At 40.5% G+C, this 20,638-nt stretch overlaps 2 protein-coding genes across 5 annotated transcripts in view; both read left to right on the top strand.

Moving 5' to 3' along the window:
- Positions 1-3,285, top strand: part of LOC106973614 (zinc finger protein 285) — a 52,419-nt gene extending 49,134 nt beyond the window's left edge. For 2 of the 4 annotated variants that reach the window (XR_003413561.2, XM_053209907.1), the window contains one exon: positions 2,890-3,285. Coding sequence is in view for 1 of the 4 variants with exons in the window: in XM_053209907.1 (XP_053065882.1) it covers positions 2,890-2,933 (44 nt within the window). In the remaining 3 variants the exon portion in view is untranslated. The remainder of the gene's footprint in view (positions 1-2,889) is intronic. The other 2 variants (XR_003413563.2, XR_003413562.2) reach the window with 2 other exon arrangements.
- A 731-nt stretch (positions 3,286-4,016) lies between these two features.
- The window catches only part of ZNF112 (zinc finger protein 112), a 32,113-nt gene continuing 15,491 nt past the window's right edge, over positions 4,017-20,638 (top strand). The window contains exons 1-2 of the mRNA XM_015070726.3: positions 4,017-4,108; positions 18,996-19,043. Of these exons, the coding sequence (XP_014926212.1) occupies positions 19,029-19,043 (15 nt within the window). The 5' untranslated portion in view covers positions 4,017-4,108; positions 18,996-19,028. The remainder of the gene's footprint in view (positions 4,109-18,995; positions 19,044-20,638) is intronic.

Below are 20,638 nucleotides of genomic sequence, written 5' to 3'. Positions count from 1 at the left end.
AGTCGCAAGTCTGTTCCTTCTGCAGCCTTGCAGTCTCCTTCTGTCGGCAGAGACTGACACGGAACCAGATGTCAAAGCAGAAGGATAGGCTGCAAAGCCTCCATCCCAGCGCCATAAAACAGGGCAAAGAAGGGTGGTTTGGGAGATGAGGGACAGTACTATATTAGAACACACATGGGAGTTTTAAAATAATCTTTTCTTGTTATTGAGTTCTGGCTGAAGTTCATTACATTCAGAAAGCACACCCAGTATTATCTCAGCATTGTGAAATTTGTTGCTATTCCTTTAGGGCCCGTCATGTGATCCCATTTTGTAAATATTTTATGTGTGCTTGAAAAGATGTGTATTTTGGAGCGTTTGCCAGAACCTTTTGTTCCCCTTACCCTCAAATGGGTGTCAAAAATGCTGCGGACCTTCCAGGCTTTTCAGCTATCACCCCATGAGAAAAGTCACCACAAGCGCATGACTCCCTCACTTTCTCTGAATTTTAGCCCACGAATTCTCCATCACCTTGTCTTTCGATGCCTCTTGACAGCTTTAAAAATGTATCTAGGGGCGCCTGGGTGGCTCGGTTGGTTAGGCGACTGACTTCAGCTCAGGTCATGATCTCACGGTTTGTGGGTTCGAGCCCCGCGTTGGGCTCTGTGCTGACAGCTCAGAGCCTGGACCCTGCTCCAGAGTCTGTCTCCCCCTCTGTCTGCCCCTCCCCTTCTCACGCTCTGTGTCTGTCTCTCAATAATAAATAAACGTTAAAAAAAATTCAATAAAAAATGTTATCTACCCATCATCTGCCAGAGGTTTATTCAAATGACCTGTTTTATTATTACAGGGAGTGGAAGTATAGTAAAAATTTGTCTATTGCATTTTAAAATTTCCCTGTCGTTTTATCCAGAAAATTCACCTATTATCAGATTGATCCTCCTTAATATACAAACTATTAGGTATTTTTTAAAACATTGTCTTTTGGGAGGGGTTGTTAAATTAGGAATTACATGGTATTATTTCTTTTTTTAATCTTCCAAGTTTTTATTTAAACGCCAGTTAGTTGGGGCGCCTGGGTGGCTCAGTCAGTTAAGCGTTCGACTTTGGCTCAGGTCATGATCTCGCGGTCTGTGAGTTTGAGCCCTGTGTCGGGCTCTGTGCTGACAGCTTGGAGCCTGGAGCCTGTTTCAGATTCTGTGTCTCCCTCTCTCTCTGACCCTCCCCCATTCATGCTCTCTCTCTGTCTCAAAAATAAATAAATGTTTAAAAAAAAACCACGTTAACATACAGTGTAATATTAGCTTCAGGTATAGGATTTAGTGATTAATCACTTACATACAACACCCAGTGCTCATCACAAGTGCCCTCCTTAATACCCATCACCCATTTAACCCATCCCCCGCCTACCTCCCCTTTAGTAGCCATCAGTTTGTTGTCTATAGTTAAGAATCTGTTTTACGGTTTGCCTTTCTCTTTTCCCATGTTCATCTGTTTCTTAAATTCCACGTATGAGTGAAATCATATAGTATCTGTCTTTCTCTGACTGGCTTATTTCACTTAGCATAATACACTCTAGCTCCACGTTATTACAAATGGCAAGATTTCATTCTTTTTGATGGCTGAGTTATATTCCATTGTATGTATATGCCACAACTTCTTTATCCACTCAACAGTTGATGGACATTTGAGCTCTTTGCATAACTTGTCTGTTGTTGATAGTGCTGCTATAAATATCGGGGTGTATGTATCCCTTTGAATCAGTATTTTTGTATCCTTTGGGTAAACACCTAGTAGGGCAATTGCTGGATTACAGGGTAGTTCTATTTCTAACTTTTTTTTAGGAACCTCCATACTGTTTTCCAGAGTGGCTGCACCAGTTTACATTCCCACCCACATTGTAAGAGGGTTCCTCTCTCCGCATCCTCACCAACACCTGTTGTTTCCTGTGTTGTTAATTCGGTACCCCACGTGATTTCTTACATCGATTCTGGTCCTTTTGAGCCACAGACCATTTTCACATAACGGATGTGATGAGAGAAAGAAAAAAAAAAAAAACTCTCTAAAGGCCTGAGATATAAGGGAAGCCATTTTAGATTTCTGTCGAAGTCAGCCTGATTGTACATAAACTTTGTCTAAACCAAAAGCCTGATGTACGGCCCACCAAGCATGCATTGTGCACCTGCTCTGTAAATGAGTAGCGTAACGGAAAACCATCTTGTCCTTAAGATAGCCAGCAGTGCTCCATCTCCCTGCATTCCTTGATGTGAAAACTTGTGACCCCTGCATACATGTTAGTCTATAACCTGTTGAGCTTTTATAAGATGTAAAAAAAGGTATACGATCCTTTGAAAACTGTTCATTCTCCAGAACACATTCTTCCCTGTGAAGAGTGTTTCCCGGGCAGCTGTCCTAACTTGGGCTTAAACAAAACTCTCTTTCTTGCTTATACAGATTGTAAAAGGTGTCTTCGTTTGGTATCTACACCTGTCCTGTCATTTTTCCTTCACTCCTCAGTGACAGTACTTGCCCAACATTTGAGAGAGTTTCAGTCGGACATTGTATTTGACCTCATTCAGCTGTTTTTCAGCACCACACTGTACTTATTATTGCCAAAAATCTAGGCCTTAACTTATACTTTACAGAAAACGTTGGCATCAGGACAACGCATGCCAGAAGAGTCATTAGACAAATCCAGAATGTGAGCAATCCTACATGCCAACCGAGTTACTATTTCAGCAGGTCAAGGGCACACACAAAAGAAGGGGAGCTGTTCTAGATTATAAGAGGCTCAAGTGACATAGCATTGAATACAATTAATATTCCAGCATAGAGGAAAACGATAATATATTTATTCCCCAGGAGAAACCTGAGCAACCAAACTTTTTCTTCTCTTTTCTCTCTTTGCAGATTTTTCTGGATTAAGCCATTATTTCATCTCCTGTCCTCCCTGAATCACGTCCTCCATAAGACAACTTAAAAGTTTTTATGTCTAGCGCAGGGAGAAGATCAGTGATGTGATACTAGAAGCTTAAAGAAGAAAAATACTTCAAGATTTTATAAAGGTTTCCAACATTTGTCTCTGTCAGTATAGCTCCTCCCATTTGCCTTATGACTCACGTTTCACAATCAGCAATTAAAGCCAAGGAAATGTGGAAAACATTTGTTGCTTCTGCTTTATGGCCTGATCAATCAATGGTTGCATCTGCTTCTTGTGGATTCTTGGCATCCACGTCTATTCTTGTGGATCTTGCGATGAACACTTCAGGGTAGGTAGCACTGTCGGTTCTAAATGCATGCATGCCCATATAGACTAAAAAAGGCAATCCAGTCAAAGTAAGGTTGAGACTCTATTTGTCAAATTCAATACTCTGTATAGGTCAGCACAATGTCCTTTTAGTATCTGCATTCCGCTCCCCACCCCCACCCCGCCATCCCTTCCTTTCCATAATCCCCTCCCCTCTACTCTTTCTCCAGTTCACTGGTCTCTAGGAGGTAGCTTCTTAGAACAGCTCCATAGTTTGCTTTGGTTGAGTTTTTTCTTAGTTTTTGTCACTTAGTTTGGAAGAAAAAAAATTTTTCAAGAAAACGACGGGGGAGGGGGCGGCCAAGCTCCACTAACGGTATAGAATTAATTCGTACTGACTATCCAAAAGAGAATACCGCCTGTCCAAATACTGACTATCCCAAAGAGAGAGGAGAGCCTTGAGGAAAGGCCACTGCGCAGGAGGTTCCGGGATTTGCAGTCCACCGCTGCACAAGGTCAGACGCATCACGCTCCCGAAAGACGCCTCGCTTGCATGGTTGGCTGGAGATAATACAGAAGTACATCAGCATTTCGGGGTTACGGAACTCGCTCCGACCCGCAGGCTCCGAAATACAATCCAGCCTCTCGCTGCGACAGCCGACACTTCCACCCTAGGAAGGCGACGAGGTGGCCTGGGAATTCTGGGAAGTGTAGTCCCGGAACTCAGTGAGGCTGGATAACTTCCGCCGCAGGCGGCCAAGGCGGCGTCCCTGCTCCCGCCGGGAATTCTGGGAAGCGTAGTCCAAGGTGGGGGGGGTTCTGTAGGCAGAGTCGCTTCCGCTCCAGGTACGCCAGGCCGCGGCCTTCGTTCCTCCGCGAAAGGTGAGCTCCTGCCTCCCCGGGGGCCCTCCCCGCGGCCGCACTGACCTGGCTTCCCATTGCCTTGGCCCACGGTGACCAGGCTCTGGACGCTGGGGAAGAGAAGCCGCCTGCGGCCAAGGGCGGGGTTGGTGTTCCCTTTGAATGAGCTCTGTGGATTGCGGGGCGGTGGGCGCATCCCCGGCTCGGGGTCGGGCCAGGCTCCCACCTCGCCGGGCGTGAGGGTCTCCTCCTGGCTCTGCGCCTCCCCGCCCTTTCCCCGACCACCAGCCAATGCTGCCGCATCCCAGCGGTGGCATATTCGGAGAATTTCTGTGCGTCTCTGCCTCTCTTTCCTCTTCTTCAAGTGGATATTAGCGTCTACCTAATAGAGTTATTTTGCGAGTTAAGGGAGGATGGAGAAGTGGAGGACTTAGAGCTTGGCTTGGGGTTTAAAAAAAAAAGGCCCCTGTTAGCAGTACCGTTTAATTTCTCAGTCCCCTGAAAGCTTCTGTGAACCTGGGATGGGGTCAGAGTTCCGGCTCCTGGCCTTTCTCAGATCCCTGAAGAAAGCGAAGCTGCACCCAGATTCCCAATTGTTTTGTTTTGTTTTTTTTTTTAATCTAAATGTAGGTTTTTGTAGGGGTTATTCCCGGATGTTGTCTGCACTGTCCACTGTAATGTACATGGGAGTTCTGATGAAGTTGTGATTTCTCTGAGCCTCCTTTCCTTCCCCAGCCTGGACATCGTTGAAAAAGGCTGCTGGGAGGGGGGAATGACGCTTTGGCTCCTGGAAGAGCCTCACCTGAGTAGGACTTAGCATCTTTCTTCCTCTTAGGTTATCTCCTCTCAGGGGAGAAGATATTTCCTTTACGCATCTGCAAATTCTACCAGGAACATGCCCTGACTTTTGTTTAAATACAGGAAGGGATGGGGGAGTACTTGGGCACGAGTAATAAGGATTGTACTTACTTTTTTAGAAGTTTTTATTTATATTCCAGTTCGTTAACATACAGTGTAATACTAGTTTCAGGTGTACAATGTAGTGCTTTGACATCCAGCACCTGATGGTCATCACAAGTGCCTCCTTGGGGGCGGCTTGGTGGTTCTGTCGGTTGAGCGTCTGACCCTTGGTTGCCGCTCAGGTCATGATCCCAGGGTGGTGAGATCCAGCCTGTCTCGGGCTCTGAGCTGTGCTTGGAGCCTGCTTGAGATTCTCTCTCTCTGTCTCTCTCTCTCTCTGTCTCTCTGCTCCCCCCGCCCCCCAAAAAAAAGAAAGGGAGGGAGGAAGGAAGGAAGGAAGGAAGGAAGGGTTAAAAAAACACAAGTGCCCTCCTTAATCCCCACCTCTTATTCCACCCATCCCTCCACTACCTCCATTCTAGTAACCATCAGTTTGTTCTCTATACTTGAGAGTCTGTTTCTTGGTTTGCCTCTCTCTTTTCCTTTGCTTGTGTCTTAAACTCCACACAGGAGTGAAATAACATGGTATTTGCCTTTCTGTGACTAACTTGCTTCACTTAGCGTAAGACTCTAACTGCACTCATGTTGTTGCAAATGGCAAGATTTTATTCCTTTTTCATGGTTGAGTAATATTACATCGTGTATACATATACTGCATCTTCCTTATCCATTCATCAGTCGAGGGGTTTCCATGATTTGGTTGTTGTAGATAATGGTACTATAAACATCGGGGTGCATGTATCCCTTCGAATCAGTATTTTTATATCCTTTGGGTAAATACGTAGACGTGCAATTGCTGGATCGTGGGGTAGTTCTATTTAGAACTTTTTGGGGAACCTCCTTACATTTTGTACCTTGGATGCACCAGTCTGTATTCCCACCAGCAGTGTAAGGGGGTTCCCTTTTCTTCATATCTTCGCCAACAATTGTTGTTTCTTCTGCCGTTGATTTTAGCCATTTTGATAGATGGGAGGTGGTATCTCATTGTGGTTTTGATTTGCATTTCCCTGATGATAAGTGTTGTTGAGCCTCTTTCCGTGTGTCTGTTGGCCATCTGACTGCCTTATTTGGAGACTTGTATGCTCATGTTTTCGACCCATCTCTTAACTGCATTATTTGTTGTTGGGGGTTGATTTGTAGAAGTTCTTCATTTTTTTGGATATTAACCCTTTATCAGATATGTAATTTGCAAATATCTTCTACCATTCTATAGGTTGCCTTTTAGTTTTGTTGATTGTTTTCTTAGCTGTGCAGAGCTTTTTATTTTGATGTAATCCCAGTAGTTTATTTTTTGCTTTTGTTTCCTTTACCTTAGGAGACCTGTCTAGAAAGAAGTCGCTACAGCCACTGTCAAAGAGGTTACTGCCTGTGTTCTTCTCTAGGATTTTGATGCTTTCCTCTCTCACATTTAGGTCTTTCATCCATTTTGGATTTGTTTTTGTGTATGATGTAAGAAAGTGGTTCCGTTTCATTCTTTTGCATGTTGCTGTCCAGTTTCCCCAACGCGATTTGTTGAAAAGATCGTCTTTTTCCCATTGGATATGCTTTCCTGCTTTGCCTAAGGTTAATTGACCCTATAATTGTGGGTCCATTTTTGGGTTTTCTGTTCTGTTCCATTGATCTTGGTGTCTGTTTTTGTGCCAGTACCATACTGTTTTGATTACTGCAGCTTTGTAATTTAACTTGAAGTACGGAATTCTGATGCTTCCATCTTTGCTTTTCTTTTTCAAGGTTGCTTGGTCTACTCAGCATCTTTTGTGGTTCCATATACATTTTAGGATTGTTTGTTCTAGCTCTGTGAAAAATGTTGGTGGTGTTTTGCTAGGGATTGCCTTAAATGTGTAGATTGCTTTGGGTAGTATTGACATTTTAACAGTATTTGTTCTTCCAACCTATGAGCATGGAAAGTCTTTCCATTTCTTTGTGTCCTCATCAATTTCTTTCATCAGTGTTTTCTAGTTTTCAGAGTACAGGTCTTTCACCTCTTTGGTTATGTTTATTCCTAGGTATCTTATTGTTTTTGGTGCACTTGTAAATGAGATTGATTCCCGCTGCTTCATTATTGGCGTATAGAATGCAGCAGATTCTGTTTTTTTGAATCCAGTGACTTTACTGAATTTGTTTATCAGTTGTAGCAGTTTTTTGGTGGATTTTTTTTTTTTTTTTGGATTTCCTATATAGAGTATCGTGTCATCTGCAAGTAGTGAAAATAGTATCATGTCATCTGCAAATAGTGAAAGTTTGACTTCTTCCTTGTCGATTTGGATGCCTTTTATATCTTTTTGTTGTCTGATTGTTGAGGTTAGGACTTCCAGTACTATGTTAAATAACAATGGTGAGAGTGGACATCCCTGTCTTGTTCCTGACCATAGGGGAAAAGCTCTCAACTTTTCCTCATTGAGGATGATATTAGCTGTGGGCTTTTTGTATATGCCCTTTATTATATTGAGGTGTTCCCTCGAAACCTATTTTTTTCAGGTTTTTTTTTTTTTAATTAAGAATGGATATTGTACTTTGTCAAGTGCTTTTTCTGCATCTGTTGAAAGGGTTGTATGGTTCTTATCTTTTCTTGTATTAATGCGGTATATCACATTGATTTGTGACTATTGAATCACCCTTGGAGCCCAGGAATAAATTCCACTTGATTATGGTGAATGATTCTTTTAATGTACTATTGGATCCGATTTGCTAGTGTTTTATTGAGAATTTTCACATCCATGTTCATCAGGGATGTAGTTTTCTTTTTTAGTGGAGTCTTTTGTCTGGTTTTGGTATAGGGTAATGTTGTCCTCATTGAATGAATTTGGAAGTTTCCCTTCCTTTTTAATTTTTTGAAATAGTTTGAGAAGAATAGATATTACCTCTTCTTTAAATGTATGGTAGGATTCCCCTGTGAAGCCATCTGGCCCTGGACTTTTGTTTGTGGGGAGATTTTTGATTGCTGATTTAATTTCTTTGCTGGTTATTGGTGTGTTCAAGTTTTTATTTCTTCCTGTTTCAGTTTTGGTAGTTTATATGTTTCTAGGAATTTATCCATTTCTTCCCGATTGTCCAGTTTGTTGGCATATATTTTGTCATAATATTCTCTTATAATTGTTTGTATTTCTGTGGTATTGGTTGATATTTCTCCTCTCTCATTTGTGATTTTATTTATTTGGGTCCTTTCCCTTTCCTTTTTGATAAGTCTGGCTGGAGGTTTATTCAATCTTATTTTTTCAAAGAACTAGCTCCTGGTTTCATTGATTTGTTCTATTGGTTTTTTTGTTTTGTTTTGTTTTTTTGTTTTTAGTTTCTATATCATTTATTTCTGCTTTAATCTTTGTTCTTTCTGCTAGCTTTAGGCTTCGTTTGTTGTTCTTTTTCTAGCTCCTTTAGATGTAAGGTTAGATTGTTTATTTGAGATTTTTCTCTTTTTTTTCCCCTTTCTTCTTGATGTAGGCCTCTATTGCTATATACTTCCCCCTTACGACCACTTTTGTTGCATCCCAGAGGTTTTGAACTGTTGTGTTTTCATTTTCATTTGTTTCCGTGGATTTTTTTTTTAACTTCTTCTTTATTTCCTTGTTGACCCTTTCATTGTTAAGCAGCATGTTATTTAACCTATATGTGCTTGTGGTCTTTCCAGATTTTTTCTTGTGATTGACTTCAAGTTTCATAGTGTTGTGTCAGAAAATACGCGTGGTATGATCTCAGTCTTTTTATATTTGTTGAGGGCTGATTTGTGACTTAATATGTGATCTAGTCAGGAGAACATTCTGTGTGCACTTGTAAAGAATGTGTATTCTGCTGTTTTAGGATGAAATGTTTGGAAAATATCCGTTAAGCCCATCTGGTCCAGTGTGTCGTTCAAAGCCATTGTTTCCTTGTTGATTTTTGCTTAGATGATCTGTGCATTGATGTAAGTGGGCTGTTAAAGTCCCCAACTATTGTATTATTATCAACTAATTCCTTTATGTTTGTTATTAATTGTTTTATATATTTGGGAGCTTCCATGTTGGGGCATAAATATTTACAATTGTTATATCTTCTTACTGGATTGTCCCCTTTATTATAGGGCCCTTCTTTGTCTCTTGTTACAGTCTTTGTTTTAAAGTCAGTTTGTCTGATGTACGTATTGCTACTTTGGCTTTCTTTTGACATCTATTTGCATGGTAAATGTTTCTCCATCCCCTCACTTTCAATCTACAGGTGTCGTTAGGTCTACAATGAATCTCTTGTAGGCAGCATATGTAGGGGGTCTTTCCCCCCCCCCCCCCATTCTGACACCCTATGTTTTTTGATTGGAGCGTTTAGTCCATTTACATTCAAAGTAATTACGATAGATATGTATTTATTGCCATTTTATTACTTGTTTTATGTTTTCTCTGATCCTTTCTTTTTCTCTTTCATGTTTTGCTTATTTTCCTTAGTGATATATTTGGATTTCTTTCTCTTTATTCTTTGCATATTTATCAGTGGTTTTTGATAATATGGTCACTATTAGGTTGGTATATAACCTCTTCTGCATATAGCAATCTATATTAACTTGATGGTCATTTAAGTTTGAACCTATTCTTTTCTCATTTCCTCCCCACATTTTTATATTTGTCATCATATTTTATATTTGTGTGTGTGTGTGTGAAAGAGAGAGAGAGAGTTCCTTGACTGAGTTTTTACATAAATATTCATTTTTACTGCTTTTGTTTTTCTTGCCTTCATACTTTCACTTTTGGTCTCTCCTTTCCATTCAGAGTCCCCTTTAATATTTCTTGCAGGATTGGTTTAGTCCTCGTGAACTCCTTTGGTTTGTCTGGGAAACTCTTTCTTTCTCATTCTATTCTGAATGATAGCCTTGCTAGATAGAGTATATTTGGCAGCAGAATTTTTGAATTGAGCATTTTGAAAATATCATGCCACCCCCTTCTGGCCTGTAGTTGCTATTGAGAATTCTCCTGCTAGCCTTATGGGTTTTCCCTTGTAAGTTACTGACTTCTTTTGTGTTGCTGTTTTAAGATTTTTTTCTTTGTCGCTGTATTTTATAAATTTAACTACAATATGTCTTGGTGTTGGCCTGCTTTTGTTGATTTTGTTGGGGGTTCTTGTGCCTCCTGGATCTGGATGTCTATTTCCTTTCCCAGATTTGGGAAGTTCCAGCTATTATTTCTTCAAATAAGTTTTCTGCTCCCTTGACTATCTTCTTCTTCTGGGACTCCAGTGATACAAATCTTACGTTTGATAGAATCAGTGAGTTCCCTAAGTTTTGTTTTGCATAATTCTTTCTCTGTTTTATATAGCTTTATATTTTTCCATTACTTTGTCTTCTGGGTTATTAATTTGTTCTTATACTTCTTCTAGCCTGTTGGTCATTGCATCAAGCGTGTTTCTAATCTTATTTATTGCACTCTTCATCTCTTTTTTAACTCTTTTATCACTGTGTTAAGGGTTCCACTAACGTCTCCATTCTTTCTCTAGTCCGCTGAGTATCCTTATGATTGTTGCTTTAAATTCTCTATCAGGTATGTTAGTGATACCTGTTTCACTTAGATCTCTAGCTGTGAACTTGTCTTTTCTTTCGTTTGGGATACATTCTTCTATCTTCTCATTTTGTCTAAGTGTCTGCCTGCCTCTCTGTGTTAGAACAGCTAGTTGTGTCTTTGCTCTTGAAAGTAATGACCTTGTGAAAAAGAAGCCATGTATTTCCCAGGGCCTGGCACTTCAGGCTGTCTACAGTGTATGCTGCATGCACTCTGCTGTTGTGTTCTGGTTGCTCTGTCCTTCAGGCCAGTTGTCTGCAGAGGCTCTCTTTGCCTACTGTGGGCAGTGATTGGTCCCTGGCCTAAATTTGGTGAGTTTTAAATAGGTGTGCTCTGGTCTGCTTGTGAAATGAGTCTCTTCACCATCTCCACTGGAACTGAGGCCCTATAAAACTCTCTGGTCTGGAGACATGGTGAGGGCAGGGGTTTGTGTTGGTCTTCTGGGGGAGGGGCCCACTGTGCCGAGACTGAAAAGGCAGTTCCACTGGAGCACAGCAGGGTGGGGCTTGGTGCAGGCAGGTTAGGCAGCCAGTATCTGTGCTGTACTGCTTTCTGCAGGTGGCTCTGTGCTTATGCTGAGGGATGGGAGAGGGAAATGGTGCCGGGCCACCTCCTTTATCCTGGGGAGGTGTCTCTGTGAATGCTGCCTCTCGGGGACATGTTCTGAGAACAGCAAATAATCTCCCAACCGTGTGCCCCAGCTGCTCTTCAGATTGCTGTTTTCGTGCTGCATTCCCCTCGGTTGTTTGCCTGTCTTTCTCTTCAAGAACAGCTTCTCTTCAAGAGCCTTCTGGGCTCTATCTCAGCCAAGCCCCTTGACTTTTAAAGCTCCAGGCTTTCAAAGTAGAGACTGTAAAGTCCTAGGGAATTCCTCTAAAGTATTTGTCTATTCAAACCTTATAGGTGAGCCTAAGTATTGTCTTTATCATCTAGCAAGGTACTGAGATATATTACTATAATCCAGAATTACAGCTTTTCAGATCACAACTTTATCATAAGGGCAGTAGTTTGCCCTAAAATTATGTAAGGGCCATTGAACAAGTGGCTTGGACATGGAATTTATGAATGGCCCATTATCATTTCTCTTCCCCCTTCTTGGCATCCCAGGCTTGCCTCCAATTTAGGTCCTTTAGTTTGTTTCTGAAAGCAGAGAGAACACCTGCCTGAGGGGGCTCCTTTCCCTCGTGTACAGTGAAAGTAAGTATCAAGAACCTTATGTAAAACTGTGGAAGTTTACTATGTAAGTGCTTGACAGAATATTTCCCTGCTAGTGTAATTTTTGGAAGGTGTTTCCTCCATTTATTTAAAACTACCTGTGCAATTAAAAAATGCCATGCAGGGAAAAAACCCAAAAAACAAAAAGCAAAAAAAACCCCAAAAAACCTCTAGGCTTTAAGCCCCGCACAATTGTAAGAATGCACAAAATTCAGCCCCTCTCACTTTGCAAGCCATTGACAATGGAGAAACATTCTCCTCGGGTGTCCCTGGTGTGCTCCTCTCTTTCTCGCTCCCTTTTCCACGATCGCGGCACCCTCCCCTCGACAGCAGCCAGGATCTGTTTCTCCCCTAAACTACATCTCTGCATTTCTTACCTTCTTGGATGTAGCCCCTTCTCTCTGTTTAGTGGTAGAATTTGTTCCGTCAGTCTTCAGGTTGATTTCTAGGGTATTTAGCTTGATCTAATAGTCACCTAGTTGCGTTTGTGGGACCAGGCAAGCCTAGTGTCCTCCTGCTCTTCCACCGTCTTCCTGTCTCCTAACGAGTCTATTTAAACATTTAATGCTAAACATCATCCTAGAAATTTTATGTGAGTTAACATATGCAATCCCAACAAGAGCCCTATGGGGTCCCATGGATACTGTTATTCCCATGTTATAAATGAGAAAAGGGAGACACAGAGGGCATAAGTTGTTTGTCCTAGGTCACACACCTAGGAAGGCTGAGCTGGGATTTGAGTTAGGTTTCAACCTATTGCCTTAGTTCTTACTGTGCTTAGTATCATGTTGAGAAGGCATGTTTTGGATTTTTGTAGAGGGCCATGAAGGCTATGTCAATGAACTTTGAGTTTTTGATAAGATATTTTCAGTCATCTGTAATTTAACGGCATTTTATTTGGAATAATATTTATACTTCTAAGTGAAATAAGTCAGAGAGAGACAAATACCATATGATTTCACTTATATTAGAATCTAAAAACCAAACACAACAATAACAGACTGATAAATACAGAGAACAAACTGGTGGTGGCCAAAGGAGAGAGGGCTGGGGGTGATGGGTGAGATAGGTGAAGGGAGTTAAGAGGTACAAACTTCCAGTTATAGAATAAGTCACAAGGATAAAAAGTACAGAATAGAGTCCATAATACTGTATTAATTTTGTATGGTAACAAATGATAATTACACTTATTGTGGGGAGCATTGCATAATGTGTAGAATTATCAAATCATTGTGTTGTATACCTGAAACATAATATGTCAACTATACTTTAATTTAAAAAGACTAAATCTTAGGGGGGTGCCTGAGTGGCTCAGTTGGTCAAGCATCCAACTCTTGATTTCGGCTCAGGTCATGAGCTTACAGTTCATGAGATCAAGTCCCACATCGGGCTCGTGCTGACAGCATGGAGCCTGCTTGGGATTCTCTCTCCCTCTCTCTCTGCTGCTCCCCTGCTCACTCTCTCTCTCTCTCAAAATAAATAAATAAATATTTAAAACTTCAATTCTAGAAATTTATAGTTCATATTCTGATTATAGAAATAATGATGGCATATTGTAGAGAATTAAGAAAATACCTGAGGTATAAGGAGAAAAGTTTTTTTTTTTTTAAGGTTCTGTTCTCTATTAAAGGGATTTTTCCTTTTTTTTTTTTTTAAGATTTATTTATTTTTGAGAGAGAGAGCACCAGTGAGGAAGGGACACGGAGGGGGACAGAGGATCAGAAGTGGGCTCCATGCTAACAGCAGCGAGCTCGATATGAGGCTCAAACTCACAAACCATGAGATCATGACCTGAGCTGAAGTTGGACGCTCAACCATGAGATCATGACCTGAGCTGACTTTGGATGCTCAACCGACCGAGCCACCCAGGTTCCACAAGAGAAAAGTTTAATTGCCAGTAACCACAGGTTGTAGAGATAACAATACTAATATTTTAATGTTTTCCTGGTCCATATATATAGTTTTGGCTTTTTTTACTAAAGACTTACAAAGTAGATATAGGTTTTATTTCTCCCGTAAGCTTTTACTGTGGAAATTTATAAATATAGCCAAATGTAATAAGAGTAACCATAATGAGCCCCAGTGGAACCATCACCCGTATTTAATCCTTGTTACCATTTGTCAGCCTTGTACCCCCACCGCCCCCAGTCTTTTTGTTTCAGCCTCTTAAAGCAAATCCCCAACATTGAGTCAGCATGATAGTGGTTCGTTGGTTGTCATAATTGCCAGAGATTGATTATCATTTATTTTTTATATCCAAGACCAAGAAAGGGAGATGTTAGCAGCTACTCTAAGGTTTTCACTTCAAGCATCTTTGATGCTTGGAGAATGTTAGTTGAGAAGGCTCCACAAGAACATGGCACTTTGGAGAGGGATGGTGATGGATTTTGTTTTCATATATAGAATTTGGCTTACCTGTGTCTGGTTTTTTTGTTTCTTATCCCTCTCTTTCCATACACCTGCAGTTCTTGTGGTGCTGGGACCATGTCATATTTTTCTCTGTGTGTTCAGCACTCAGTATAAGATGGGCCAGGGTTTCTGGTTAGAATAGCTACTCAACAGACAGCTGGCATGAAATGTTGGCAGGGCAGAATTTCTGAAATTGGAATGAGGTAGCAAAATGGTCGATGGCGATATTCCTTAATCTCAGTTAATATTAGTGAGCTATATAATCTGCCAACTATTTCAGAGTGTTGAAAAGTGGATGGGCAATTCTTTTGATGATGTAAAACATATTTCCTAAGAATCACTATATTTTTTTCCTAAGAAATACATTGGTAGAAATAATAATAGCAAATATTTGTAGACTGTTATGACTAGGAGGCAGTGTTTCCAATAGTTTACATAGATTGACTTCTTTCTCAGGGCATCTGGGTGGCTCAGTCTGTGAAGTGTCCGACTCTTGGTTTTGGCTGAGATCATGATTTCACGGTCGTGAGGTCACGTGCTGCATGGAGCCTGCTTCATATTCTCTCCCTCTTCCTCTGCCCCTCCCCAACTCACATACATGCTGTCTCCAAAAAATAAAATAAATGAAGAAAAAAACCTTATTTCTCATAACAAACCTAATACCCTTATATTACAGATAAGGAAACGGATTTTTAAAAAACAATTCTTGTAAAGTTCACTATCTTTTGGGGGTACAGTTTTATTCATTTTAATGCAGGTATAAATGTAGATAATCACCACCGTCATCCGATGCGGAGCAGTCCCATCAGCTCCCCAAATTCCCCTCCTGTTTTCTCTTCATAATCATCCTTCACCACATCTGTAACTACCGGCAACCACTAGACCCCTACAGGCTTGTCTTTCTGAGAGTGTCATATAAATGAACTCATACCATATGTAAACTTTTGAGGCTGGCTTCTTTCACTCAGCATAATGCTTTTGACATTCATCCACACTGTATGTATCACAGCTTCATCTGGCTAAGTGTTGACCATTCTTGCTGGTTAATACTCCATTAATTAATAAAATATATATAATATATATTATAGTTTATGCACTCATCCATCTACTGAAGGGTATTTGGGTTGTTTCCGGTTCTTGGCTGTTATGAATAAGCTGCTATAAACATTTGTGTACAGATTTTTGTGCCTATTTCTCTAGTGTATATAGCCAGGAATAGGAATGTTGGGTCCTATGGGGATTGTATATTTAACATTATAAGAAACTACCAAACTGTGCTCCAGGCTGTCTACTGTCCTGCATTTCCACTAATGATGCATGAAAGTTCCAGTTGCTCCACACCTTGGTCGTCATTTAGCATTGTCTGTATTTTATTTTTAATTTTAGCCATTCTAAATGAACGTGTATTACAATCTCATGGTGACTTTAACTTACATTTCCCTAGTGACTAATGATGTTCAGCAGATACGTCTTTCGCTTATTTGCCATCCTTGTATCTTTCTTGGCTGAAGCGTTTATGTTTTGGTGAAGAAAGTCTGCTCTAATGAGACGCTTCATTTTGTCTTTAAAGTTTACTCATTTTTAGAGAAAGAGAGAGAGAGGGCAAGTATGAGCTGAGGAGGGGCAGAGGGAGACGGAGAGAAAGAGGATCCCAAGCAGACTCGGTGCTGTCAGCACAGAACCCGATGTGGGGCTTGATTCCATGAACCACGAGATCATGACCTGAGCCAAAATCAAGAGTCGGATGCTTAACCAACTGAGCCATCCAGGCGCCCCGATGAGACATTTCATTTTAAATTTTCGAATTTTTCTTTTTTTTCTTTTTTTTTGTAGTTTCAAGTTTTTATTTAAATTCCAGTTAGTTAACATATATTGTAATGTTCGTTTCAGGAGCAGAATTTAGTGATTCATTATTTACGTATAAAACCCAGTGCTCATCACACGTGCCCTCCTTAGTACTGATCATCCATTTAACCCATCCCCCCAGCTCCCCTCCCCTCCAGCAACCCTCAGTTTGTTCTCTATAGTTAAGAATATGTTTTATGATTTGCCTCTCTCATTTTTCCTCCTATGCTCATCTGTTTCATTTCTTAAATTCCACGTAGGCGTGAAATCATATAGTATTTCTCTGTCTTTGATGGACTTTTTTCGCTTAGCATAGTACACTCTAACTCCATCCATGTTGTTGCAAATGGCAAGATTTCATTCTTTTTGATGTCCGAGTAATATTCCAGGCCACAACTTCTTCATCCATTCATCAGTCAGTGGACATTTGAGCTATTTCCATAATTTGGCTATTGTTGGTAATGCTACCGTAAACATCAGGGTGCATGTATCCCTTTGAATCGGTGTTTTGGTATCCTTTGGGTAGATATCTAGTGCAAATTTTTGGATTGTAGGATAGTTCTATTTTTTACTTTTTGAAGACCCTCCATACTGTTTTCCAGAGTGGCTGCACTAGTTTGCATTCTGACTTTTCTCGACATCCTCGCCAACATCTGTTGTTTCCTGTGTGGTTAATGTTAGCTATTCTGACAGGTGTGAGGTGATACCTCGTCGTTTTGATTTGTATTTCCCTGATGATGAGTGATTTTGACCATCTTTTCCTGTGTCTGTCGGTCATCTGTATGTTTTGGGGGAAATGTCCATTCATGTCTTCTGCCCATTTCTTCACTGGATTATTTCTTTTTTGGGTGTTGAGTTTGATAAGTTCTTCATAGATGGTGGATACTAACCCTTTATCAGCTATGTCATTTGCAAATATGTTCTCCCTAAATGTGAGGCAGAAAACCATCAAAATCCTAGAGGGTTACAGGCAGGAATCTCTTTGACATTGGCTGTAGCAACTTCTTCCTAATTATCTCTCCTGAGGCAAGGGCAATAAAAGCAAACATGAACTGTTGGGACTTCATCAAAATAAGAAGCTTCTGCACAGCGAAGGAAACAATCAAAAAGACCAAAAGACAACCTTTGGAATTTGTTTTCTAATTTTTCTGACCACTCCTTTACTGTGAATTGAGGATATTTGTGATGAGGGCTCGGTCTGATAATGTTGATGTGTGTGTATGTATGTATGTGTATATATATATATATATATATATATATATATATATGTATGTATTGATGTGTGTGTGTGTATATATATATATATACACACATATGTGTGTGTGTATGTATATATATGTGTGTGTGTGTGTGTGTGTGTATATATATATATATATATCTTTGCCTTCTAATTCACTAACAAAATATTTCACTCCATTGTGCCTTAAAAGTAAGACTTTGAAAGTCTATTTTTATCTTCTTGTTTTGATGTAATGAGGATGTACCTGCAATACAAGTTAAAACGTTGTGTTGTAGCAATACATGTGCTACTTGAAGTGCTTGTGATTTATAACCGAGTCACGGTGATTTGGATTGTGCTTTGTAACAGTACAACGTAGTAAGTTGCACATATACAATGCAGTTGTTGCAACTATACGATCCTGCTGTGGTATGAAAGCAGCCAGAAACAATACTTAAACAATGAGCATGGCTCTGTTCTAGCAATGCCTTATAGAATTTGTGAATTAATATCTATGAAATTTGATTTTTTCATATGTCATAAGGTAATAGTCTTTAAAAACTTTTTTTTCAACCATTAAAAAAATCAGTGTGAGTCCATCACTAAGAATGGTAAAAGCCAGGGGCGCCTGGGTGGCTCAGTCGGTGAAGCGTCCGACTTCGGCTCAGGTCACGATCTCACGGTTTGTGGGTTCTAGCCTGTGTCAGGCTCTGTGCTGACAGCTCAGAGCCTGGAGCCTGCTTCCGATTCTGTGTCTGCCTCTCTCTCTGTCCCTCTCCCCCTCATGCTCTGTCTCTTTCTCTCAAAAATTAATGAACGTTAAAAAATTTTTTCTTTTAATTTTAAAGATGAATAATGAAATAAGATCTAAATAAATTTTAAAATACCCATCCATCATTAACCTTTTCAGGAAGGTGGTCTCAGTGTGTAAATATGAAGTAAGTCCTCTTTGCCAGCCAGATGCCTTACAAGACACGTTTACAAGGATGGTTTTATGATGAAGATTAGTATCTGGTTTTCTCATAATAGAAATTGGTATAATTGCAATAGTTTTCTGCTATTCACGCGTAATCCTAATAGCAATCGGATAATGTTGGTTCCATTATGATCCTCCTGCTTTAGGTTACAGAAATGAAACATGGAGAGGTTGTTAATTAACCATGGTTAAATAGATGCATAGATTGTATATTATAGGCACCATAATATATATTACGTTATGTGTTATTTATTGTATACAATATGTTATATATTATGTTACATATTGTATATAATATATATATAATATATATGTTATATGTATGTCGTATATTGTGTATAATACATGTGTTATATATTGTCATACGTCATATATTGTATATAATATTTACGATACATATTATATGTTATATATTATGCATGCGTATGCTAGGGCAGTGCCTACATATAGCAGATATACAGCAAACACACAACGGTGCCAGGTTTTGAAACAGAATTTTGTGTCCACTTCTAACCAGTACATCCCAGGGCCTTTCCTTTCCCACGTGTCGCAGGATCGGGGCGAGTTCCTTAGGAGCAGAAAGGCAACGTGAGGAGGGAGGGCTGAGGGTCACTGTGCAGCCTGTCCCCTGCTTGCGGGTGTCCTGCCAGGAGAAACCTCACGGGCGGCGGGAATCCGGCCGACACCGGGCCGCCTTTTTCTCTTTTGCACCAAGCTGCGTTTCCCTCCCTCGCCTGGTTCCTTTCTCAGTGCCTTGTTTTGCCTTCTCAGGTGCCCGCCTTTCCCTGGGAAAAGGAGGAGAAAATGATCAAGTTCCAGGTGAGCTGGAGTTTTCACTTCCGTCACTGAGCGCATTATTTCACTTCTCACTGAGGGGGACACGCTTTTTTCTCTTCCTTGCCAAGAAGAAAGAACTACAGCAGATGTTTAAGACCATCTAGGTGCCACGCAGTTTCTTTTTAAAGCACGTTTTCCTTCCAGTGTCTGTTTTATGTTCTTCTTATTGCACAAACAATAGTGTGCAAGAGAAATAGACATTTTAAAACAATGGGAGGCACCTGACCGGCTCAGTCGGTGGAGTGTGTGACTCTTGATCTCGGGGTTGTGGGTTTGAGCCCCACATCGGGTGTAGAGATTACTAAAAAATAAAATCTTTTAAAAAAAGAATTTAAAAAAATTTTTTTAACGTTTATTTATTTTTGAGACAGAGAGAGACAGAGCATGAACGGGGGAGGGGCAGAGAGAGAGGGAGGCACAGAATCGGAAGCAGGCTCCAGGCTCCGAGCCATCAGCCCAGAGCCCGACGCGGGGCTTGAACTCACGGACTGCGAGATCCTGACCTGAGCTGAAGTCAGACGCTTAACCGACTATGCCACCCAGGCGCCCCAAAAAAAGAATTTTTAAAAAAACTTTATTTATTTGAGAGAAAGAGAGAGAGTGTGTGAGCAGGGGAGGGGCAGAGAAAGAGGGAGAGAGAATCTTAAGCAGGCTCCATGCTGGACGTGGCACCCAGTTCAATGTGGGGCTCAATCTCGTGACTATGAGATCATGACCTGAGCTGAAATCGAGTCAGACACTTAACTGACTGAGCCACCCAGGTGCCCCTGCCAAAAAAAAAAAAAAAAACCCAAAAAACAAAAAGTTTTAAAGATGAAAAGGCCCACACATTATTCTGCTTATAAATTACCTTTTTCCACAGTCACTTCATATGCATTATGATATGCAATAATAGCTATAATTTTGAATTTTTTTCACTTAAAATTATTTCACCTAACATGTGTCATCTTTTATTAATTTCAATAAACTGCCGTCCCTGCCCCCTTTTCAACTATGCCCCATTCACAAGTTAAGTTCTTGAGAATTCTGGCAGTTTAAGGCAACAGTATCGGTTTTACTACTGACAATCTTTCCAAAAAAGCAATTTGAGAGAATTCTGATACAATTTATCCTTCTGTTGTAGGGACTCAAAACTAAAAAAAAAAATCTTTTTTCCTAATGCCTTGGCTACTTTATAAAAAGAATACCTAAAAGGTGGTTCTGTCTAACCGAATCCTACTGAAGCTGAACGCAGAAAAAAATTGTGTGAGATGTTTTCAGACAAAAAGAGCTAGATTTTGTTTTTCTTCCCAAGACCTGAAACTTTCTTTGCGTGTGTCTGTGGATGTGTCCTTGTGTCAGACTATAGGACAGACAGGCACTTTGCACCTGTTCCTTTATTCACTGCCCCGAGGGGAATTTAGAATAATCTGCAGTATTAACATGAAGGTAAGACAGCCCTGGAGGTCCAAGTCCTACTCAAGTTCCTACAGCAGACAAGTGTCTGGCCAACTCCAAAGCCTTTCCCTCCTGGATCAAGAGTATCAGGCGCATCTTTTGGGAGGAAAGAGAGGCAAAACAAAACAAAACAAAATCCA

This window comes from Acinonyx jubatus, chromosome E2, assembly GCF_027475565.1.
Source record: "Acinonyx jubatus isolate Ajub_Pintada_27869175 chromosome E2, VMU_Ajub_asm_v1.0, whole genome shotgun sequence".
Lineage (NCBI taxonomy): Eukaryota > Metazoa > Chordata > Mammalia > Carnivora > Felidae > Acinonyx > Acinonyx jubatus.
This window is presented reverse-complemented; position numbering and strand designations above follow the sequence as displayed.